Raw genomic sequence first — 25,110 nt, forward strand, 5'->3', positions numbered from 1 at the left:
GATTGTGTCAGTAAAAGACAAGACCAAATAAGTTGAATGCATGTTTTATTATCAAGTAGTAATTTTTCACGAAGGTTATATAATTCAAATAAAAAATATATAATGATATTGATTAAAAAAATAATTAAATAAATAAATAAAATAAAGTTAGATTGTAGTAATAATGCTTAAATTTTAAAATAAAAACTAATAATTAATAACCTCCCGAAAAACGCTCGATCTTATAGTTGGGTTAACAACGTGGATGATGGAAATATTACTTCTTTTACAAGGAAAAGATGGATGACAAAGAAAAAAATCGTGAAAAAAAATTCAAAAAATAAAAAAAAAAATATTTTGCCCAATAATTTAATTTTAGTTTTATAATACATTATCTATATTAATATATTTTTATTTTCATAAATTATCAATAATGGAAAAATAAGTGGTCAACACTATGAATTATACTCTTTCTTCTCTTAAATTTTATATTAATAACTCTATTATGATATCAACTCTATATTGTATTTTTTCCAATATCTACTTTATATAGAATTATCAGATTGATTAAAAATATGTTTTCCTAACAAATATAAATTAATTTAGATTTGTAACATATACATTTTTTGAACAAATATCATTTGCATATATTTTATAATACATGCAGAACAAATTATATTACATGAATTTATTATTCACTAAAATAACACGAAAAATACTAATTTGTTGCTAGTTAATCTTCTCTCAACTTATTATTTCACAACTTTTATTGACAATATAATTAAGTGTGTTATCACATACGTCTCTTGTGACTTTTCTTAATAAAATTAAAAATTTTAAATTCCGAACAAGTAAAAAAATTATAGTTGTACAAAAAAACTGAAATCTTATGAGAAGTGAGGTTCTGGCTCTAATTCTCGTAAATAAATGTTGACAGTTGTATTTCACATCTCAAGTACTCTCTGACAAAATGGGTCTTGATTTTGGTAATATTATTATGAATTCATTTAAAATTCGTTAACCAAAATTTTCGAATAATATTCATGAACTTGTTTTTATTAATTTATTAGTTTTTTATTTTAAAATTTAAACATTATTACTAATATTTAAATTTATTTAATTTTTATGTTTAATTATTTTTTTTTCAATATCGTTATACATTTTTTAAAATAAATTTCATTATATTTTTTTAATTTGAATTGTGCAACTTTAGTGAAAAACTACTACTTAAAAACAAAAACCTCCATTTAATTGGAAAAAAGAAAAGAAAAGAAAATTCTCCATTAAACTTATTTGCCGTGTCTTTTTATTTTTATTTTTTTTATTGGCAATTTGCCCGTGTCTTTTTCTGACACAATCTGAAGAGTCGGGGTCTCAAACCCCGACTCCTCCATAAAGCGGGGTTGGAGACCCTGTTGAATCTGACATTTTGGTGATAACAAATAACAACTCATTGTATAGGAATGTGCTACTAATCTTTTGTATTTCAGGAACCTACTACAACTCCTACCGCAACCGTCTAAACCCTTCAAGTTATCTACCGGAAGCTTGTCAACCGCCTTTGTCTCTCGACCGGTTGCAATCACAAGCCTATCGACTGGTTATTCAAACCAGCAGAGGATAAATCTATCTACCGGTAGAATGCCAACTGCTTATCAAGATATCTCAAGACAAGTACTTGTGACAAGACGTTCATTGCAAAATCTTTTATCAAAAGCAGAACCGGCGTATCAGAAGATCTGTTGACTCTTGCATCGAGACAACAGGTTGCACTAAAATGGCAAAAACGCAGAATGGCTACAGATAAAGCATTCGACCGTTTATACCAGTTTTGGACCCTGGAAGTTGTCTGCATTTAAAGAAGTGTACGATCTTCATGCAGAATCATCAATGCATTTATGAAGCATTAAATGTGCATTCAATGCAGCATCAAAACGTTCAAAAATAAAGACGTTGATGATTGACCTATATAAAGGGAAGATTGCTCAAGAAGTAAAGAGGAAGATAAGCAACACGAAAAATCTCAATCAACTCAATCACTTGAATACTATCAGAAGTCCTCATCTGATATACTGAAGCAATACTTGAGCACACTTACAAGATCATTCACTTGCTGCTCAAATAAACCCTCGCCTACAGTTTACATATCTGATCTTCAAAGATCATCCTAGGGTTTCCAAGCCTCTCGACCGCTCTGCAGTTTGAGAAGCTCAACCGGACTGTATTCATTATTGAAGAGACTTGAAGCTACTCTGAAAGCTTCCACCAGTCTGATAAGAACTGAGAATCTTATCTGTGTAAATCTAAGAGTTTCGGATTAGGCATTGGATAAGTCCTAAGTCTGAAGTGGGTGTATTGCAAGACGTTGTAATAACCAAAGTCTTCTAGTGAATTTCTTCCTAAGTGGAAGAAGGGGAGACGTAGAAGGATTAAGCCTTCGAACTTCCATAAATCGTCCCTTAGTCTTTACTGCATATTCATCTTATATATTGCTCATACACCGTGTTATAACTTGCCTTTGCATCACTAAAACCTCTGAACTATTTCCGCACTATTTAAGTTGTTCAAACCGTTTTAGAAGTTGAGAAAACAGATTAAGTGAACTAAACTTCACTTGATCATTTTGAAAAGAAAGAAGATAAGTTTCAGAGTGTATTCACCCCCCCTCTACCCTCTGAACCGATCCCAACAAGTGGTATCAGAGCGGGTTCCTTTCTCAACTGCTGATCTAAAGTTTTAAAATCATGATTTTTTTCAACAAAATTCCTATGTTTTCTAAAGAAGATTATGATGACTGGAAAATTCGCATGCAGGCACATCTTGCAGCACAGGACGATGACATGCTATATGTCATAACAGACGGCCCTATCAAAATCATGAAGGTCAACCCAGCTCTAACCGATGGTGCAGGACAAATGATTGAGAAACCAAGAGCTGAGTGGACTACTGAGGACAAAAAGAAGGCCAATCTTGACAATGTGGCCCGGGACATCCTATACAAAACACTGGACAAGAACATGTTCAGAAAAATCAAGTCATGCTCCACAGCAAAGGAGATTTGGGAGAAGCTCACTCAGCTGTATGAAGGAAATGACCAGACCAAGGAAAACAAGCTCACCATGGCCATTCAAAAATATGACAATGCCAAAATGAAGTCAGGGGAAACCATGGCTGAATTTGATGAACGGTTCAGTAGTATCATTTGTGATCTTATTGCTTTAGGAAAAACTTATACTAACCGTGAAATTGCTGTGAAGGTTATGAGAGCTTTGCCCAAAGAATGGGAGATCAAGACAGTGGCCATGAGGGAGTCAAAAGACTTAAGCAAGGTTGAACTGCATGATCTCTTTGCAGATCTCAAAGCCTACGAGTTCGAGCTCAACATGAGAACAGAAGATGAACCATCTACCTCTCAACCAACCAAGGCCTTAACCTCAACGGTGATGCGTCCACCGGTCGAGGAAGCTCCAAAGAGATCAGCTGAGCAAATCAGCAACGAAGCCATGACACTCTTTGTCAAGAAATTTGGTAGATTTATGCGTAAAAACAATTCTAAATTTAAAAATTATCATAAATCGGACCATACAGACGATGGTCCTACTTGTTTTAACTGTGGCAAGCCAGGCCACTTCATTGCAGATTGCACCAAGCCTAAGAGCAATGATCAGAAGCAAGTCTTCGAAAGAAGAAGAGGCAAGGAGGACAAGAGGACGTTTAGAAAAGGAAGAGACCAAAGGGTTCTAGTAGCAGACGAAAGCAAAAGCAAGTGGGCTGAGTCTGACTCTGACAACCCCAATACCGGAAGCTCTTCAGATGACAGCGATGATGAAAAGGTGGAATGCCTTATGGCTGACATCGAAGAAGAAGCTGAGGAGGTATTTGACTTTGGTTCACCTGAATTTACTCACAGTGATCTAGTTACTGCTTTACACGAAATGGCTAATGAATACAAAGCATTATCCAAGGAATTCGAGGAGGTAAAGGCAGAAAGAGCTGACCTAAAAGATAAGTCAAGCGAATCAAGCTGCATGCAGCGAAAAGATCTTGATAGTCTTAAGTTCAAGCTAAGTCTGCTGGCTACTGAGAATGACACCTTGAAAAGAGTGTTCCAAGCAACTTTGACTGAGAACAAAAAACTACTTGAAACAATTAAGGCTTGGAATAAATCTTCTGTAACCATTGACAAGATTCAAGAAATCCAAAGACCGGCACATGACAAAACCGGTCTAGGGTTTGGAACAAATGAACAGTCTATGGAATCTTGTATTCAGTCAAGCCTGGACAAAGGCAATCTTAACAAAATAAGATTTGTCAGGTCCAGCACGATATATGAACATGATGAGTGCAGCTTTGACAAAAATCAGAAAGTATCTAACGAACGAAGCTCTAAGCTTAGAGGGTTGGGATATGTGGATCCCCAGATCTCTAATCAAAGAGGAACTTGGGTCAAACCAAAACCTAATGAAAGAAGAAAGGGAAACCAATCTAATTTCAAAAGGCCATGGAATGAGTCTAACTACTCTAAGAGAAGATGGTCAAAGGAGAAGCCTTACCAGTACTTTAATTGCAGGCCAGTTCAACAGAGGTACAGGCTAACTGATAAAGATAAAAAAGGCAAGCAGCACACAGCAACCTCACAAGCACACACATTTACTGCTTATCGACAGCACAGATTTCTGGACACACACACGGGCAAACCTGTAAGGGTGTTCCAGGTGTGGGTCCCGAAAGGGCTAATCCGACCTGGACCCTACTAGATATGGGTACCAAAAGTTCTTCACTTTTTGCAGGTACTAAAAGTCCAAACGGGCGAAAAGACCACTTCTATCAAGGACACTACCTGGTACTTAGATAGTGGTTGCTCACGGCACATGACAGGGAATCCAGAACTTCTAACAGAAGTTGTGCTGTACAAAGGACCAAAGATCAGCTTTGGAGACAACTCCAAAGGTAAAACCGTGGGTAAGGGTAAGATTATCCATGGTAACATTATTATTAAAGATGTGTTGCTTGTTGACAAACTGTGCTATAATTTGATAAGTATTAGTCAACTATGTGACAATGATCATTCGGTCGAGTTTTACAAACACACTTGCATCATCAAAAATGACAAAGGTGAGACTCTTATGACCGGTGTAAGAGCCTAAACACCTACAAGGTAAACTGGTCTTGCTCACATATTTCTTCACCTACTTGTCTTACTGCTCATCATGATAAACATTGGTTGTGGCATAAGCGGTTAAATCATCTAAATTTTAAGTCCATTTCTAACTTGAGGAAGCATGATTTGGTTTCTGGTCTGCCTGAAGGAGATTTTATAAAAGACAAAGTTTGTCCTGCTTGTCAACTAGGAAAGCAGGTGAGAGCAACCTTTAAAAATAAAGGGTGTATGTCTTCTTCCAAATGCTTAGATTTACTTCACATGGACCTATTTGGTCCTATACCAGTAAGAAGCATAGGGGGAATGAGATATGCTCTTGTTGTTATAGATGACTTTTCTCGATTTACTTGGGTCATCTTTCTCTCTTCAAAAGATCAAACTGCACCTCACCTGATTAAGATTTTTAAACGCTTGCAAAATGAACAATCTACGGTGATAGATAGAATCAGGAGTGATAGAGGGACTGAATTTTTAAACACCGCTCTTATGACTTATCTAGATGATCAGGGAATCAAGCATGAGTTGTCAGCTGCTATATCTCAACAGCAAAATGGGGTGGCTGAAAGAAGGAACCGTACTTTAAAAGAAGCAGCCAGAACTATGATTGCTGATTCAAATGTTTCTCAAAGACTTTGGGCAGAAGCAGTTAACACAGCTTGCTATACTCAAAACAGATCTATGATTAATAAACGATTTAACAAAACTCCATATGAGATCTGGAATGGCACAAAACCTGATATTTCATACTTTAAAATTTTTGGGTGCAAATGCTTTATCCACAACAATGGCAAAAATCATTTGACAGCCTTCGATGCTAAAGCAGACGAAGAAACTTTTATTGGTTACTCAGCCGTTAGCAGAGCTTATCGAGTGTTCAATCAAAGATCACTAACGGTCGAGGAAACCATTCATGTTGTTTTTGATGAATCTACTCTTTGTACAGAACAAACTCAAGGGAGCATAAATGATTTGAGTCATAGACTGGAAAACACAAATCTACAGGAAGAGAGTGACAGTGATCCATATCCTCCAAAGAATGATGATCCAGTTCCCTCTACCGTGTGTGATCAAACAAGGCCAGAAGAGGATCCACCGATTGATAACGATCCTCCTGCCAATGATGATCCAGTAAACGAGGACGTTCGTCAACCAATTGATGACAACCCTTTAGGAAATTATTTTAGGTGGAACAAAGATCATCCACCTGGGTTGGTCATAGGTGACCCTTCTGCTCCTCGAAAAACACGTGGTCAAATGATTAATGAATTCTTGCATGCAGCTTTCATATCTCAGGTAGAGCCCAAGAAGATAGATGAAGCTCTATCAGATGCCAGCTGGATTGAATCTATGCAAGAAGAGTTGAATCAATTCACCCGCAACAATGTTTGGCATTTAGTTCCTCGACCGGAAAATCAAAATGTGATTGGAACTAGATGGGTGTTTCGTAACAAGCTCAATGAACATGGCACTGTTGTGCGTAACAAAGCTCGACTTGTTGCACAAGGATTCAGACAAGAAGAAGGCATAGACTTTGAGGAATCCTTCGCGCCAGTTGCAAGACTAGAAGCAATCCGCATCTTTCTTGCCTATGCAGCTTTCAAGGACTTTAAAGTTTATCAAATGGATGTCAAGTCTGCATTCCTCAATGGTCTACTTCAAGAAGAGGTGTACGTTGAACAACCACCAGGTTTTGTCAATCCTACTCATCCTCAATATATCTATAAACTTGACAAAGCCCTCTATGGATTAAAACAAGCACCGCGTGCATGGTATGATACATTACTAAAATTTTTACTGGAACATGATTTCCAAATTGGAACGGTCGATAAGACCTTGTTTAAATTTGTAAAAGGTGATCATGTGTTACTAGTACAAATTTATGTTGATGACATTATATTTGGGTCAACTAACCCCAAGTTGTGCTCAAAGTTCTCTAAGATGATGCAGGAGAAATTTGAAATGAGCATGATGGGCGAGCTCAATTTCTTTCTTGGATTGCAAGTGAAGCAACTTGAAACTGGAATATTTATCAATCAATCCAAGTATGCCAAGGAATTGGTAAAGAAGTTTGGAATGGAACAGTGCTCAACTGTATCTACCCCCATGAGTACATCAATCAAGCTTGATAAAGATGAAGGGGGAATCCCGGTCGAGGTAACAATGTATCGAGGCCTTATTGGCTCATTGCTTTATTTGACTGCCAGTCGACCGGATATCATGTATTCAGTTTGTGTATGTGCTAGATTTCAAGCAGCACCTAAGCAATCTCATTTCATTGCCGCCAAACGAATAATTAAATATATTAAAGGAACTACTAATGTGGGTCTTTGGTATCCCAAAGATTCAAATCTTAATCTTATTGGCTATTCAGATGCAGATTATGCAGGCTGTAGAATTGATCGCAAAAGTACAAGTGGCACATGTCAATTCCTTGGAGATAGACTAATTTCGTGGTCAAGTAAGAAGCAGACATCAATTGCTACTTCAACCGCCGAAGCAGAATACCTTGCTGCTGGCAGCTGTTGTGCTCAAATACTCTAGATTCAACAGCAGCTTAATGATTATGGAATCCGGTCGAGTGAAGCTCCAATCTACTGTGACAATACAAGTGCCATAGCCATCACTCACAATCCAGTGATGCACTCTAGGACAAATCACATTGATGTCAGGCATCACTTTATCCGAGATCATGTCTTAAAGAAGGAAATCAGGCTGGAATACATCTCTACCGATCAGCAAGCAGCAGACATATTCACCAAGCCTTTACCGGACGCTAAGTTTTCATATTTTCGAAATATTCTTGGCTTAGTAGATCTAAGTTAGTATGCATGTTTTTAGGGGGAATGATTGCTAGTATAACGTTAATAGCTTAGCTGTTACATTGCCATAAATGTTGGCATATCATCCGCCTTTAGCTAGTCTCTGACAGGCTCCGTACTAGCAGCTTTGTGCTTTGAACCAAATGACATTAATTGGGCGCGGTGATTATACTCTTCAAAACTTTTTGAATTTCAAAAATACTTTTCATGACATCACCCTATGGCCCATAGGTTCCTATATATACTTCTTTACACTCGTATATCAATCTTTCACCGTTGCTAAAGCTTTCATATTGCATTAAAAGTTCTATGGTATTACTATCAAGCTTTTGCTTACTCTCTGCTCGAGTTCTTATCTACAGCTATCATGTCGATCCAGAAGACTTGCCTTGCAATCAACTTTGATTCCGTTATTGAGGCAAACAATGCAGGAATCACTGAGGTCTTCACCATGCTTGAAGCCTCTGGACTGAAGAAGTTTTTGGGAAGCAGCGCCATCTGCGATCTGCCTGTCTTGAAGGAGTTCTTTGCAACCGCTCAAATCGAGCATGGGACTGTCAAATGCTTGATCCGGACAGAGTCCTACTCCTTCAATCAAAAGTTCTTCGCCAGCACATTTGATCTGCCCTCCAGGGGTTTGACAAAATGCGCGGATCTTCCCGATGGTAACTGCTCATACTGGTTGAAGGAATTCTCAACCACTGATACTCCGATCAAACTGCCGGCTCAGAAGACATCTCTTAAAGCTCCATTCAGGCTATTGACCAACATCGTGGCCAAGAATCTTCTTGCCAAGGCTGGATCATACGACAAGGTGACGATGGAGAAATTCCAATACATGGCTTGTATCGCCTCCAAAATCAACATCAACTGGTCAGACATATTGTTCACTACTTTATGTGAAATGATCAGGGGAAAAGGGCAATCCGAGGGATTTGCTCTGCAAATTTGCCACATCTTGAGCGTCCTTGGAGATTCAACATTCAATATTCAACATAATATTAATAATAATAATATTTTTCAACACTCCCCCTTGTGATGATGATCGTGATATGATGACTGTATTCATTACGTGTTTTATACTGCCTCGTTAAAAACCTTACTAGGAAAAACCCAGTGGGATAAAAACCATAGTAAGGGAAAAAGAGTGAAGCCACGTAAACTCCCCCTCATGTTAACATGAGTGATTCTTCACATATTCCGCAGATTGCGCATCCCAATGTTGTATATATGCTTTCTGAATATCGTCGTGGGAAGTGCCTTTGTGAAGAGATCTGATGAGTTCTCACTTGATTGAATATAACAGATATCAATATCTTTATTCTTCTCAAGCTCTTGAGTGTAGGCAAAGAACTTTGGGGGTATATGTTTTGTTCTGTCACTTTTGATGTATCCTTCTTTCATTTGAGCAATACATGCAGCATTGTCTTCATACAACGTCACAAACTTCTTGTCTACTGATAATCCACAAGAAGTTTGGATATGTTGTGTCATTGATTTTAGCCAAACACATTCACGGCTTGCTTCATGTAGCGCAATAATCTCAGCGTGATTTGATGAAGTTGTTACGAGTATTTGTTTCTGTGAACGCCAAGAAATTGCGGTGCCTCCACGAGTAAATACATATCCGGTTTGGGAACGTGCCTTATGTGGATCAGATAAATATCCAACATCGGCATAACCAATGATACTTTGATTGGTGTCTTTTGAGTACAAAAGTCTCAAATCTGTCATTTCTCGTAGATAACGAAATATATGTTTAATTCCGTTCCAGTGCCTCTTTGTTGGATATGAACTGAATCTTGCCAATAAATTTACAGCAAAAGATATATCTGGTCTAGTGCAATTTGCAAGATACATAAGGGCACCAATGACACTTAGATATGGTAATTCTGGACCAAGAATAACTTCATCATCTTCACATGGACGGAATGGATCCTTTTCTATGTTTAATGATCTTACAACCATTGGAGTACTTAATGGATTTGATTTATCCATATTAAAACGTTTAATGATCTTTTCTGTATAATTTGCCTGGTGAACAAAAATTCCACATTCTTTTTGTTCTATTTGCAAACCCAGACAGTACTTGGTTTTTCCAAGATCCTTCATTTCGAATTATTTCTTCAAGTACATCATAACCTCTTGAATTTCTTTATTCGTTCCAATGATGTTTAAATCATCAACATATACAGCAATAATTACACATCCGGATGTTGTTTTCTTGATGAAAACACAAGGGCATATTGGATCATTTACATATCCCTTTTTCATCAAGTGCTCACTTAGCCGATTATACCACATTCGGCCGGATTGCTTCAACCCATATAATGATCTTTGCAATTTTACAGAATAAAATTCTCTGAGTTTTGAACTTTGTGCCTCAGGAATCTTAAATCCTTCAGGGATCTTCATGTATATATCACTATCAAGTGATCCGTATAAGTAAGCCATAACAACATCCATCAGACACATTTCCAAATTTTCAGACACTGCCAAACTAATCAAATATCGAAACGTAATTGCATCCATAACAGGAGAATACGTTTCTTCATAATCAATTCCAGGCCTTTGAGAAAAACCTTGTGCAACAAGTCTAGCTTTATATCTTACTATTTCATTTTTCTCATTTCGCTTTCGAATAAAAACCCATTTGTATCCAACAGGTTTTACACCTTCAGGTGTGGGGACTATAGGTCCAAAAACATTACGTTTATTTAGCGAATCCAATTCAACTTGGAAGACATCTTTCCATTTTTCCCAATCATGACGAGTTTTACATTCACCAAAGGTTTTTGGTTCATGATCCTCGTTTTCATTTATGATGTCACATGCCACATTATAAAAAAATATCTCATCAATATCTTCTATATCTTTTCGGTTCCATATTTTTCCAGTATTAATATAATTGATAGAGATTTCACGATTTTCGTCAGTTTGTGGTTCTGACAGAACATTTTCATCATCAGGTATTTCTTCTGGAACACCATTTTCTATTTTATGATCATCGTGTTTCTCAATGCCTTTTCTTTTCCGAGGATTTTTATCCTTGGAACCGACTGGCCTTCCACGCTTCAAGCGTTTTATGACATCATGAGTGTCTTCAATTTGTTTCTTTGGAATTTCAATTCGAGCAGGGGCATTTATAGCATGTATATATGATTTTGTTACCCCTTTTGTGTCTGCAAATGCATCTGGCATTTGATTTGCAATTCTTTGCAAGTGCACAATTTGCTGTACATCTTTCTCACATTGTTTGGTCCTTGGATCCAAATGTAACAATGATGGTACATACCATGTGATTTCTTTTTCGATGTGTTTATTTTCTCCCCCTAACATTGAGAAGATTTCTTCATTAAAATGACAATCAGCAAAACGTGCTGTAAACACATCGCCTATCTGAGGCTCAAGATATCGAATGATTGATGGGCTATCATAACCGATATAAATACCGATTTTTCTTTGAGGACCCATTTTTGATCGTTAATGTGGTGCAATAGGCACATACACCATACATCCAAAAATTCTCAGATGAGAAATATTTGGTTCTTTACCAAATGCAAGCTGCAATGGGGAGAATTTATGATATGCACTTGGTCTGATGCGAATTAATGCCGCAGCATGTAAAATTGCATGTCCCCATATAGAAATAGGGAGTTTTGTTTTCATAATCATTGGTCTAGCAATCAGTTGTAGACGTTTAATCAATGATTCAGCTAATCCATTCTGTGTATGAACATGAGCAACAGGATGTTCAATAGTAATTCTCATTGACATACAATAGTCATTGAAAGTTTGGGAAGTAAATTCTCCAGCATTATCAAGTCTTATTTTCTTGATTGTATAATCGGGAAATTGATTCCGTAATTTTATTATTTGAGCCATTAATCTTGCAAATGCCACATTCCGAGTTGACAATAAGCATACATGTGACCATCTGCTAGAGGCATCGATTAATACCATAAAATATTGAAATGGTCCATATGGTGGATGAATTGGCCCACAAATATCACCCTGAATGCGTTCAAGAAATAAGGGTGATTCTGTTTGGATTTAAGCTGGCGATGGTCTTATAATAAGTTTTTCAAGAGAACATGCTTTACATTGAAACTTATTATTCTGAAAGATCTTCTCGTCTTTCAATGGATGACCATGCGTATTTTCAATAATTCTTCGCATCATTATTGAATCAGGATGTCCCAATCGATCATGCTAATTGATTAATATTGAAGAACTATTAACCACCATATTTGATTCGATTGGCCTTATATGCGTATAATGTAATTCAGTAGGGAGCATTGATAATTTTTCAACCACATATTTCTTTCCTGATTTATATGTGGTAAGACACATATATTTCTGATTTCCATCAGTTATCGTCTCAGTATCATATCCATGAGAATATATGTCATTAAAACTCAACAAATTTCTTTTCGATTGTGGTGAATATAAAGCATCATTTATCAGAAATTTTGTACCATTTGGTAACAAAAATTGTGCTTTACCACAACCTTCAATCAAGTCTACAGGACCTGATATTGTATTCACCATTGTTTTTGTTGATTTTATTTCCAAGAAATATCTTTCATCTCGCAGAATAGTGTGCGTTGTACCACTATCCGATATGCAAATTTTCATGATATTATTTCCATGTTTGCTCATAGCATTTTCCATATCAAACTTCACAAAAATGCAATAAAGAAAAATTAAGTACAATACAAATGCAAAATATAACATAATTTATAATACAAGAATGCATAAAAATACAAATTTGTTACAATCTAATCCCACCAATCTTTTAATCAATGTCTTCGAAATCATTCAAAAAATATGCAGCATTGAAACTAGTTGAACCAATTAAATGGTCACTATTTTTAACAAAATTGGTCTCTTTTCTTTTCCCCTTTGTCGATTCTTTATAGAGTTTACATAGGTGCTCAGGGGTTCGACAAATATGTGACCAATGTCCTGGAGTGCCACATCTATAACAAACACTCTCAGATCTTTTTGAGTGATTTTCATTTTCACTCGTATTTTCATGCTGCCTTTTTGGTGGGTGGTTCGTGACGTTCTTTTGAGATGAGTTATTGAAATAACTATCTCGATTATTTTCATATCCACGACCACGACCACGACCGCGATAATTTTTACGTCCACGTCCACGCCCACGCCCACTTCCTCGAACTCGTCCACGACCAAATTCTGGTCTATGTCTTTGATTTTGGTTTTCATTTTTCATTACGACATTTGCTTCAGGAAATGCCGTTGATCTAGTGGGTCGGGATTGATGATTTCTTATTAACAATTCGTTGTTATTTTTCGCCACAAGAATACATGCAATGAGTTCAGAATATCTCGTAAAATCACGCACTCTATACTGTTGCTGTAGAGTTATATTTGATGCGTGAAAAGTGAAAAACGTTTTCTCAAGCATTTCCATCTCTGTGACTTCAAGTCCACAGAATTTTAATTGCGAGACTATTCGATACATCGCAGAATTATAATCACTTACTTTTTTAAAGTCTTGGATTCTCAACGAATTCCATTCATCACGGGCGGTCGGAAGTATCACTTCCCTTATATGCTCAAATCTTTCTTTCAACCCTTTCCATAAAATCATTGGGTTTTTTTTCTGTGAGATACTCACATTTCAACCCTTCATCAAGACGTCGGCGTAAGAAAATCATTGCCTTTGCTTTATCTTGTGAGGTTGATATATTAATTTCTTTGATGGTATCACTTAGACCCAATGACTCAAGATGCATCTCTACATCGAGAGTCCATGGCATATAATTCTTTTCAGTGATATCGAGCGCAACGAATTCAATCTTTGCCAAATTTGACATGGTGGTACTAGAAAAATAACAATGCATTTTATTAGTTAATTTTTATTAGTATGATAATACAAAATAATGGAAGGACGAAAATTACAAGTGCTTATATAAATAGATAAAAAATCTGTGGTGGAAAATCGCCGGTGAGTACAAAACTCGTGAGCATGATGATCATAGTCGTTATGAAAAATAGCCTTAGAAAGGTCAAAAACTCCATCTTATTCTTTTTCGAAAAAAAAACCGAGGAGAAAATATTTTGAGAGAAAGAGTGAATTTGGTGTGATTGAAAATGAGTTTGAGTGAATATATTTATAGGGCAAAAATTTAGCCGTTTGTGACCGTTGGGGGTAAAGAAAAAAATCGAGTATGTGTTGAATAAAAATTTGTGATAATGATGCAATGCATATAATGATAATCATAATTAAATAATTATGTATATCATATCACATTATTATAAGGTCAGTGTCGTAGACAGCCTTTTATATAATGTTGTGAAATTATACCAATATAGTTAGTATAAAGTCAGGTATAGTATATCATATCACATTATTATAAGATCGGTGTCGTAGACAACCTTTTATATAATAACATGAGATTATACAAATATGGTTAGTATATAAATACACAATAATATATATCATATCACGTTATTATAAGGTCAGTGTCATAGACAACCTTTTATATAATAACATGAAATTATATATTAATATAGTTAATATATATACATAATAAATATATATCACGTTATTGTTTAAAAACCTTAGAGGCTTTTATACTTGTCGTATCCCTTACCGGGAGTGTGGGATGTCGTTTTAACATCCTCCCAGGATTTATAACAAGTTTTGATAAAAAAACTTATTTTTTCGTAACATGATATTATATATTAATATATACACAATAAAAATATATAAACAGTAAAATAAAAATTCTTACTTGTTGAATATTTTTGACTTCTTCTTGTATTTTAGAGCATCGAAAAATATAGAGAACCTTCGAGCGATCGTGCTGATAACGTGTTGTGAAAAAGTAAAAATTTACGGTAAAAAGTAAATACTTCAAAAACTTAAAATATATCAAACTCTACACTTTATAATATTTTTTTTCTCAACTCAATTGTATTTTTCATCACAAATGAAGACCTATTTATAGATCCACATTTGAGATTAGTCCAAAAATAAATGCATCATCATCTACATCATCACACACTAATTTTTCACATTTTACAACTCAATATTCAACATTCAACATTCAATATTCAACATAATATTAATAATAATAATATTTTTCAACAATTCATACTTTTATAAGGAAAGTTATAATGTTAGTATGGAATATTGACTTCATATTTTAGTTTACTTTCATTTATTGCATATTGTACTATTAATTTATGGGAAATGTTACATGTATACATTGATTTACACATTGGGTTATAAACTACACATGAAATTACAAAATTATCCATCCACTTGATTTGAAAAAAATCTTTCCAAAATACATTAAAGATATTTATGTAATTTCAAGTACAACGTGTAACCCTCCGTGTACACGTAGCATCACCCTTTATTTATTATGTGCGATAAATTATATTTAAAATCTTTAATTAAAATACTTATTCTAGAACTAATTAAATAATATTGAAGTACATCGCTGCCCTATGATATTTTGCACAATCAGTTTAATGTATATTATCAAATATCAACTCGATACACTCGTGATAAATAATTGTTGCGAATTAAATAAAATATCTATATTTTTTCCCTTTTAAATTCCATCAAGATCAAGTTTTGTCTCTGCTTCAATTATATATCAAATAGTAGGTTTATCGTGAAACACACTCCCATATTTTTATCCGTGACATGAGTTAATTTTGTTCATATTTATAATTAAAAACAATATTTTTGTTATAAAAAATAATATTTTTTAATGAGTGATTCAAGCGATCTGTTTTATAAAATTAACCAGTAAAATTATCTCAGTCAAACGAGGAGTTGTGTTTCTTAGAATATTAGCTAAAATATTTCTAATATCGGTGAACAGATCCAACTGGATCGATCCATCATTTTCCCGATACTGCGATATCCTCCAACTAGATAGCCTAATAGATCTGAGGATACCACATGGGTTTGCGCCTTTGCGGTGATATTCATGATATGGCGATCATTGACAAAATCCAAGCGATTAGCAAACCATCTGATTTTTATTCTTTTTAAAAACAAACGCGTTGGAAACGATTGCATTAATTATTAAAGCACGTCCGATGGTAATCTTACTATTTAATAATTAAAATAATTGAAAAAGCAATGACGTATAACTCATTTGGCATCAAGTTTCAAATATGGGATGAACTCTCGAGTTCGCGATCTAATTGTAACAAAAATCTCATCCACTAACTAAAACTATTTTTTAGTGGACCTCTCATGTATGATGAATGATTATCTTTATGATTAATGATTATCCTTAGATCTATCATGAGATAGTGTTATTATAAATAGCATGTAATATTACATTATTTCAGGCGAACTTACTTTGAATTCCCATTCCCAAACGTAATTTTACATCAAGTCCATGTTAGAAAAAAAACATATATTGTTTGAACTCCCTAATCCACATGAAATATTTCTGCAATCCCTGAGCTCATATATTTTTTTACGGGTAAAAACAGTACAAAACATTGAAAATATGATATTTGACCACTAAATGATTTAGATCTGGTACAGGAGTAAAATATTGGGTATAGAATTTGAACAACATTTTTTATATCAACACTTACAACACATGTTTAAACACTCAATAATCATATATTAGTACTGGATCTAAAACAATTGGTACTTCAAATAAATCAATGAAAAATAATTAGATATATTAAAGATACAAAGTCATGTAATTGTATGAAAAGTTTACAAATCTTTGAAAAAATCCTGCGAAAATTCTAAAAGAAATCAATTGAATTCTTTTTATAAATTTGTAAGATTCTATAAAATTCAATAAAAATTCATCAATTCCATAGAAGTCTATCATTTAAAAAAGTCATTAAAAGTTAATAAAACTCTGGATTAAATACACAACCGTAAAGTTAAAAGGTGTTCAATATAGACTTGCATAACATCCATCAAAATCTAATGGTATCCAAAAAGACTTTTGTGAAGTTTTAAAAAGTCGTGCGATATTGAACTTTGACTTTTAAAAACTCTATAAAAGTCTATAAATATTCAAATTTTCAATAGATTCTTAAAAACTCCATGAAAGTCATTGAACTATAAAGCATAAAACATCATAATAAAATGCCAAGAATTATCTTTGTTTGAACCCAAATATTTGGATGGACTTTCCCTCCTTTTTTTTTTCCTTCTCCCTTTCTTACAATTTTTTTATGAAACTTTTTACAATTTAATCAAAATAAATTTAAAAAGTTAAAAATTTTATTTTTTAATTTTGATAGCTGAAATTTTGAAATTATTTTTATTTTTAATACATAGTTTATACAATTAATATAATATTACATTATAATAAAAGATAAACAAAAGAGTAACATTGTTTAATTTCTAGTTGGCTCTATGTTAAGTTGTCTTCAATATACGGGGACGTTCTCGGAATAATTCCGTTCTGCAATGGAATTTTGATATCTCCACAATGATATGATATTGTTCACTTTTGGTCCAACATTTATTGTTTTGTTTTTGGACTTCACCCAAAAAATCTCATACCAATAAATATATAATCCCATATATATATATATATATATATATATATATTAATTCGTAATATTTTTTTTATTTTTCAATGTGAGACTTTGGTTGCATTCTCAACCAGTGGCGGACCTACATGGTTCCGAAAGGATTGCGACCGCCCCTCCTGAAATTATCAAAAATTTTAGTACTATACACATAATATATCTTTTAAATATAAATTTAAATGTGCGACCGCTCCTTTGAATTTTTTTTAAAAAACTTAGTACTATATATATAATATATATATTTTAGAATGTTGATTTAATTTTATATTGATTAGGATGATCTTTGATGAATAAAGATAAGAATAAATTTATTTTAGACTATATAGAATTGACAGTATGCTTTGTATTGACCCATATTTGTTCTTGGAAAACGAAAAGTCTTTTATGTTTGAATGTGACATGGGAAATTTGATTCGGTTTTCTCAATTTTATCCATCTGATTTCTTCTTGATGGAGTTAATGCATCTTGAGCATCAAATTCATAACTTTATTTTTGACATGCGAAGTAACAATCTGTTCTCTAAGACTGCGAGAATTAGCGAGTTTGCTAAAATGATGTTCCAATCGAAGAAATATCGATTATATCATTTGATATATTTACTTTTAAAGTTAACATTGGTATTACTCGTTGCAACTGCTACCGTAGAGAGAGTTTTTCAACAATAAAAATAATCAAAATATCACCTCGTATTCGGTTGGGAGATGATGTGTTATATGATGGTTTGATTATTTAATACCATATATTGAGCGTGATGTGTTTGATACAGTATTATTCAACATTTTCAAAGTATGAAATTTCATAGTGTGTTATTTTAAAAACATATGAACTTAATAATATGACTATTTATCATACACTGTGTTGTAATAATTATTTTAATTTATTGAATTCGCCTTTCCTGATTGAAAATCCTGGGCACTGTTCCCTACAAATTCTATATTGAGCCGTGGTTGGTTGTGTTTGTGCGCACACTTGTTGGAGTATCTCGCAAGAGGATCGAGTTTGAGGTTCATTTCAACCTACCTATACAGGCATTATTCCCATGATAGATCTAAGAGTCATCATTTATCAATACATGCGGGGTCTACTAAAAAATAATGGACTCCATATTTATTGATAAATGTCAACCGTTAGATTCGTGTGAAGGCAGTGCCTGTATAGGTAGGATATAACTTACCCGAATTTGATGACATTCACATGGATAATGGATAAGTTGTGGATTGGCTCTCCTTCGTTTTTTGTGGGAGCAGGGCTATATTTGTGGAGTAGAAATTTACATTTTTTTTAAAAAAAAAAAATCAATATATACGCGTAATTTTAATTACTGTAATTGTATTTTGGTCTTTCTGTATTTCAAGAACTATTAATGAATTATGGACTAAACTTTCTTGGATCTATTATTCTATTATAGCACAACTGCACAATGATTTATGGCATGCCATCAAATATGAGGAATATATATTTCAATTGATGTTTAAGGATATATATAATATTAACAGCAAAATCCATTCGAAAAATAACGGATTTAAGTAGGAGATATGAATAAGGAAAGAGTTTTTCTTTATTCTTCATGCACGTATTATTGTAATTACATTATTTGCCAAAAGTAGCACATGATACACAACTCATGCTAGCTTCCAATTGGCAAAAGACAACACTTGTAAGGACACTGGACTGCCATTTCCTCCAAGCCATTTTAAGGCAAAATGTAAGCTGCAAGATATATATATCAATTTTCAGAATATATAAATATGAAATAAATATAAAAAATTTTAAAATGAACATACATATAAATATGTTACCTCCACATTTGAAACCAACGGGCCTGTCAGCAAGGTTGCACCTCTTGGGAATGGTTATGGCGATTTCAGGCTTCACCCCTGAACTCTTGGCCGTGTTCGACAGCATAACGGCGCACAAACACTCGGGGTTCTGCCCCAATATCTTCACCTGAGTGCAGCAACTTTTGGAAACCGCGGCGTTAGAGTCTTGTGCGGCAGATGCGCATGGAATCAGCTTCAATACTTCCATGTCCGGGGTTGAGTTAGGACATTGGCCGGCCGAATACACGCCGCTTAAACTAGCAATCCCGATGATCATGAAAAGCATAATGCAGAAGAGTTTCCCCATTGCCAACTAAGTGAACTAGTTAGTTTTTCAGGTTTTTCGATATATGATCTGGTTGGAGCTTGAAATCTGCTGCGGTTTATATAGGGAAATGTTGGAGCTTAAACGGGAGTGGGTGTGAGTAGAAATCCACCATTGTCGTTAGTGGAATGAGCACCAATTGAGATGATATGATTTTCAAATGCTGCATTGGTCTGTATGTGGCGGGTTTGGTGAAAAATATTACTGCTACGTGTGATACGTAAATGCAATCGTTGTGTCGCTCTTTTCTTTGAAAATCATAAGTTTACGCATATATGACATCCTACTTACGAAAAAATAGAGCAATATATATTTCTTTTAAAATTATTTTAGAGAAAAAACCTTCACGGGATGGATTGATTAGTGTCGAAATCTAAATCGACCAAATGAGTTCGAGTTTGTATACATTGGGCCGAATAAAAATGAACAAAGATAATTCAACAATTCTATAAATAGAGCTACCTAAAAATTAGCCCAAAAAATTCCACAGAAACAGAGCTAAAAATTGATTAACAGAAGCATTTGCTTAACAATGAGCAGTACCTCTCCGTTTTCAAAGGAAATCGCCGATTTGGTTCAACGAGTAAAAGCGTAAAGCACAGTACAAACGTAAATCAAAAGCCCCGACGGCACCAGAATCACCAGCGGCACCACCGCCCCAAACCCATGCCTGCTCCCTCCGCACCCCAGCATCCCCAGCTTTATCTGCACCACGTCCACCAGAGCCAGCATCAAGAAAACCGACCCAGTTACCGAACCCGCGGCGGAGACCACATACCCGACCCGGAGACCCGTTTTGTTCACCATCGTCAGGTCTATCGGCCAGTGGGCCGGGCTGTCGCGGGCCAGTCTTATGGCCTGTTTCAGCCCCAGCGCCACGAGGCTGGAAAAGAGGAAGCAGCTGAAGGCGTACACGTGGAAGCACACGAGGCGTTCGGCGGTCGTCGGGCTGGGGGAGCAGCCGGGTGGCTGGGTGGGATCGATGAGAGTGCTGTTGGGGTCGGTCGGGTTCCACGCGAGGCCGATGAAGACGGCGAATGTGAAGAGGGAGTTGACGTTCACGATCCCATCGAGCGCCGTTATGTGGATGCTGGTGGCCGACATCTCCGGTCGCGCTGCGGCGGAGATTGCTGCGAGTGTTGCGTTTTCTCTGATTAATGCCTCTAGAGGAGAGTTTGATAAAGTTAAAGTTGCTCCTTTTGCTTTTCAGACATTTGGGGTGCCGATGTTTTGGCGTAGGATAGCACGGTGCGCTCTTAAACAAAGATTTCAATCAACAGATATCTTTTTGCTTTCCCAAATCGAATCAAAGCATATGACTTGTGAGTTAACCAACCAAGCGACAAATGTTTTTAAACTTACATTTAAAATATTTATACAAAATCTAAAATTTCTCATTCGAGAAACAACCAAATGGAGTCCTCGTTCTACTCTCACTATTGTGTATAGCAAAGAGAGATGTCTTCTTCCCCTCGCATTCAATGATATCACCTCAATTCTTTGCCTTTACTTCGCATTCGAGGTAATTTGTGAGTACCCTTCTTACTCCTAATCCGCGGAGTGGGGATGGTTTGGTGCCGAGATGTGGACTCCTCTCGCCTCTGGCAGGGCTATTACCAAGTCGAGCAGGAGAAAAGTTTGGTGTGGTGAATGCTGTGCGGTAGGGAGAGCTCGAAACGGGCACCGAATATGGGAGTATAATCTTTCTGTGGCTCATCATGTTGGTTTTGTCTGAATGTTTGCTTATATCATCTACGTAGAGTAGATCATCGATGCGTGCCACAATGTTGAATGCCAAACTCTCTAAAACCCTTGAGTAGCTCTCTAAAATGGACTTCCCCACATCCTTGAGAGTTTCAAAAACAGGAAAAACAAATCATTATATAAAGATTGTCAAAAAGATCGAGGCTTTCAAGAAGAATGAGACTAGCTGGTGGTTGAAATAAAACCTTGTTGCACAGTATTTTGCTGACATCTAAGTCAGTTTGTGCAAGACACGGGAATCGTCTTCTCAAACATAGAAGAAGGCTTTCAGCTCTTTCAGCAAGCAAATCCCTCTTGTCTCCTCCTCCATCTTTCACTAGCTCTTTAACAATCTCCCAAGAGGATTTAGCAGTGGTACGGTTTGTGGCTCGTTTTTTACACAAGTCGATTGCTGCCTCCACTCGATTTGCTATGTCTAAAGCTGCGTGTTCAGTGGACAGATCGAGGCAATCAAGCAAGCATTCTGAGGAGAAATGGTCGGAAGTGATGCAGCTGTATATGACATCCCCCAGACAGGCTCTCCCATTCTAGCATTTTGAATTAGTTCACATGAGAATGTCAATGCAGGGGGACTAGAAGTACAGTAAACTTTATCATTCGAGAGATAAAAAAAAATATTTTAACATCAAGAAACTCATATTTGCTCATAAAGTAGAATCTATGTATCATTAGCATTTGCTTATAGAATCTTGCTTTGATAGTGTGCATTTAAATGGCTAAGTGCAAAAATTTCAAACCTTTGGGAGAGCTTCTGAGTATGATTCTGGAACTTCCATCTCAGCTAAGGCAATGCTGTTAATAGCCATTGCAGCTTTATGAATCTGACTTGCACATTCACGCCTGTGGTTTAATTGCTTTCTCGTGTCTTCAGGGAGACCGCCGTGGGGGACGCGTGGCACAGGCAGCCACCATTTATCCTCCTGTCGTTGAATGGCTTTCTGAAATGAAACTGCACCATTGGCCTCTGCTGCTATTCTACCTTTATCAACATACCAAAATTCTGTATTGGTGAATCCATCTAGTATTTCCTGAAACCAAAGCAATGTGAAATCGACACCAGAACTAGGAAAAAAAAAGGGAAAAAACAAGAAACGCATTCAAATCTTACTAGTAGCATGTTGTCAAGTTTTCGAAGAGCTGGGAGATTGAGAAAAAGATCTGATCTTGGGCGACAAGTCATAATCTGAAGCAGTTGAAGGTGACCATCAATGAAATATCTTTCAATAACTCACAACTCCATATCACTGGCATAGGTTCCGCCAAAGTCAACATAACGGTGCTATTTGAATGCCAGATATTCAACTCAATGAGTGAAAAGCAGAAGCATCAGCTGGAAAATCAGCAAGATTTTCGAACCATTTCTTTTTTCTTTTCTGAACAAGAACTTCTCTCTGAATAAAGCCAAACAAATCATAAATGCAAGTTTCTTGAGAAGCCAAGAGTATTACCTCAACCTTAGTTCCATCAGGAAACGTTTGGCAAGATGGTGCGAATTCTACTATATGATCGCCCACACAAACAAGCCATTCAATCTCTCTTTCCCACATTGCTTTCTTCTCAGATTGTAGGGGTTCCAATCTCGACAGTTGCCCAAATACAGTAGCTGCACATGTAAGAAGCAAGAATTATCATGTTAACTTTAGAAGTTGTGAAATGAATGGAAAGGAGACAGCTAACAATTAAGCCTTTACCGCAAAGATTGGTGATGGCATTCGAAATAGCCAGCGCAGGGAAAACCCCTTTGCCACTTCCAGACATGTCTTCACCAAGTAAAAGTTTTGCAAACCTCTCTTTCATCATCTCCAATTCTATTCAATTGAATCAATATCATTAGCCAGAAGTTAAAATTTTTAAGCATAAACTTCCCAATTATTCACCAAAAGTTAAAATTAGCCAGAAGAATACAAAACCACAGCAACAACCAAAATATGCAACTTTCTCGATAAGTTAAAACACAAAACAACAACAAATTCCAGTCTTTGTATTCAGCAAAACAGAGATCAAGTTCCGGAAAAAAAGAAATTTGAACTTCATATCTGACCTGAAAGTTTTGATCTTTGAATCTTCAACTTACAGTAATCAACACCACCATCAACATTATCATTGAGCTTGTTTTTCCCTTCAAACGCATCGTTTTTCACAGATTCTGCTGCTCTTCTTATTGGCCAGCAGAGAGGATCTAACAAAGATTTATCAGATCCTTTGTTCTTCTTCATATTGTCAGTGACACCTTCCATTTAAACTTCTTCCAAAACTAAAAACACAAAAAAAAAATAGCTATTTCGGATCAATAAATGATTGGCATAGCTTGATTTCCATTGTCCGGAAAATGGGCTTATCCAGTGCCATTAAATCTCACTCCAAAGTCTTGATCTTTACTCAGTTAAAGAGCTCAAAAGGTGAAAAAACAAGTTAAAAAGCAAGAATCTTTAAAAGGGATTGAATTTCATTTAACTTGAAAGCTTTTACCGCGAACGGTGGATTTGATTTTCAAAATTCTACAAGGCGTGGAACTGGTAAAGTGAGGAGATCAACGTCTAGTTTCAAAATGAGATTGATATATAGCCGTAAGCGTGGCCGATGACTCGATTGTTTGGCCTTCATTCACACAGTAGAAGTGCGGAAATCAGTACAAGTTCACTTTGCTTGCTTGGAATAATTGGTTACTCTTTTTTTTTTTTAATTTTCTTTTTATCAAAATAAAGATTTTCTTTATTTTTAAATATTCAATTTATTTAAACTTTTATAAATTGGTAGAGTTAGTCGAGAGACTACGGGGAAAAATAGCAAAAAAATGTTGAAGTTATTACTAATAACTAAGGGTACATGGAATGAAATATAAACACCAATATGATAGTTTGGGCAATATGATAGTTTGGGCAAAACTGGTTTGACATGTATAACAAAGGGTCCAAAACATTCCAAAAAAAAATTTGTGTGATACTCAAACGTATCATTGATTAATTTTATGATACAGATATATTATTAGATTTGATCCATAAATAACATTATTTTTAATGTTAAAATATTACTTTTCATATTATATATATATATATTTATATATCAACACAACATTCATAAAACCGTCTCCCAAAAAATATATCCAAAACAACTGACACAAATTTATGAGGGTAGAGGAATTTTCGGATTGTCATCAAAATTATAGATATATTCTAATATACTTTAGATTTCTTTTGAAACTAGCAGTGAAGTACACACTGTGTGCATATGATACAATACATAAAATTATATGTTTTTACATATATATAAAAGTTGAGAAATTTAGGTAGAAATATGTTAATTTTAGTGAATAATGCTAAGGGTGTAATTTTGTACAACCATTAAAATTACAAAAAAAATGATTATGTTGGGGATCGGGTGTGTGTAGAGGGGGTGAATACATTAAAAATATTTTGAGCTACAATAGCTCGTTCTTGAAATGTTCAAATACGAACCGAACACCGATAAATTATATCGAGTTTGGTTATAAAATCAAGCGAAAAACACTCGAAATAATCCATCTAAAAACTGATTAAGCATTTGAGAAATCGTTTGAAAAGATTGCAAGTTGAGATAGTAAAAACATTTTGGTTTAATCATTTTATCAAACACTTTGTATGAAATATTTTGGTACTTTAAAGGACATATAAAATGATTCAACAAATCACATAAAA

At 35.3% G+C, this 25,110-nt stretch overlaps 3 protein-coding genes across 3 annotated transcripts; all 3 read right to left on the reverse strand.

Moving 5' to 3' along the window:
• Positions 1–19,067: 19,067 nt before the first annotated feature.
• LOC140880765 (uncharacterized) lies at positions 19,068–19,810 on the reverse strand. Its single transcript, XM_073285504.1, has 2 exons — positions 19,327–19,810; positions 19,068–19,237 (listed from the first exon to the last, which is right to left on the reverse strand). The coding sequence occupies exons 1-2, from the start codon at positions 19,652–19,654 to the stop codon at positions 19,221–19,223; spliced, it is 345 nt and encodes a 114-aa protein (XP_073141605.1). The 5' UTR covers positions 19,655–19,810; the 3' UTR covers positions 19,068–19,220.
• On the reverse strand, positions 19,696–20,780 carry LOC140880764 (uncharacterized). The gene is made up of 2 exons (XM_073285503.1): positions 20,216–20,780; positions 19,696–19,845 (listed from the first exon to the last, which is right to left on the reverse strand). Exon 1 carries the CDS (start codon positions 20,774–20,776, stop codon positions 20,249–20,251), a length of 528 nt encoding a protein of 175 aa, XP_073141604.1. The 5' UTR covers positions 20,777–20,780; the 3' UTR covers positions 19,696–19,845; positions 20,216–20,248.
• A 384-nt stretch (positions 20,781–21,164) lies between these two features.
• On the reverse strand, positions 21,165–24,025 carry LOC140880763 (rop guanine nucleotide exchange factor 5-like). Its single transcript, XM_073285502.1, has 7 exons — positions 23,478–24,025; positions 23,128–23,244; positions 22,885–23,039; positions 22,545–22,619; positions 22,174–22,464; positions 21,622–21,963; positions 21,165–21,518 (listed from the first exon to the last, which is right to left on the reverse strand). Exons 1-7 carry the CDS (start codon positions 23,671–23,673, stop codon positions 21,165–21,167), a joined length of 1,530 nt encoding a protein of 509 aa, XP_073141603.1. The 5' UTR covers positions 23,674–24,025.
• Positions 24,026–25,110: the final 1,085 nt, after the last annotated feature.

The sequence above is a fragment of the Henckelia pumila genome, chromosome 2 (assembly GCF_033568475.1).
Source record: "Henckelia pumila isolate YLH828 chromosome 2, ASM3356847v2, whole genome shotgun sequence".
NCBI classification, from domain to species: Eukaryota; Viridiplantae; Streptophyta; class Magnoliopsida; order Lamiales; family Gesneriaceae; genus Henckelia; species Henckelia pumila.

What these genes read in the sequence shown, in the direction of transcription:
- LOC140880763 (XM_073285502.1), bottom strand. Translation starts at nt 23,673, where the DNA reads ATGGAAGGTGTCACTGACAATATGAAGAAGAACAAAGGATCTGATAAA. An exon ending in CTGATGGAACTAAGGTTGAG is followed by an intron (nt 22,620 to 22,884) that starts GTAATACTCTTG and finishes CAACTGCTTCAG; the next exon opens with ATTATGACTTGTCGCCCAAG. An exon ending in AACTTGACAACATGCTACTA is followed by an intron (nt 22,465 to 22,544) that starts GTAAGATTTGAA and finishes CTTTGGTTTCAG; the next exon opens with GAAATACTAGATGGATTCAC.
- LOC140880764 (XM_073285503.1), bottom strand. Translation starts at nt 20,776, where the DNA reads ATGTCGGCCACCAGCATCCACATAACGGCGCTCGATGGGATCGTGAAC.
- LOC140880765 (XM_073285504.1), bottom strand. Translation starts at nt 19,654, where the DNA reads ATGGGGAAACTCTTCTGCATTATGCTTTTCATGATCATCGGGATTGCT.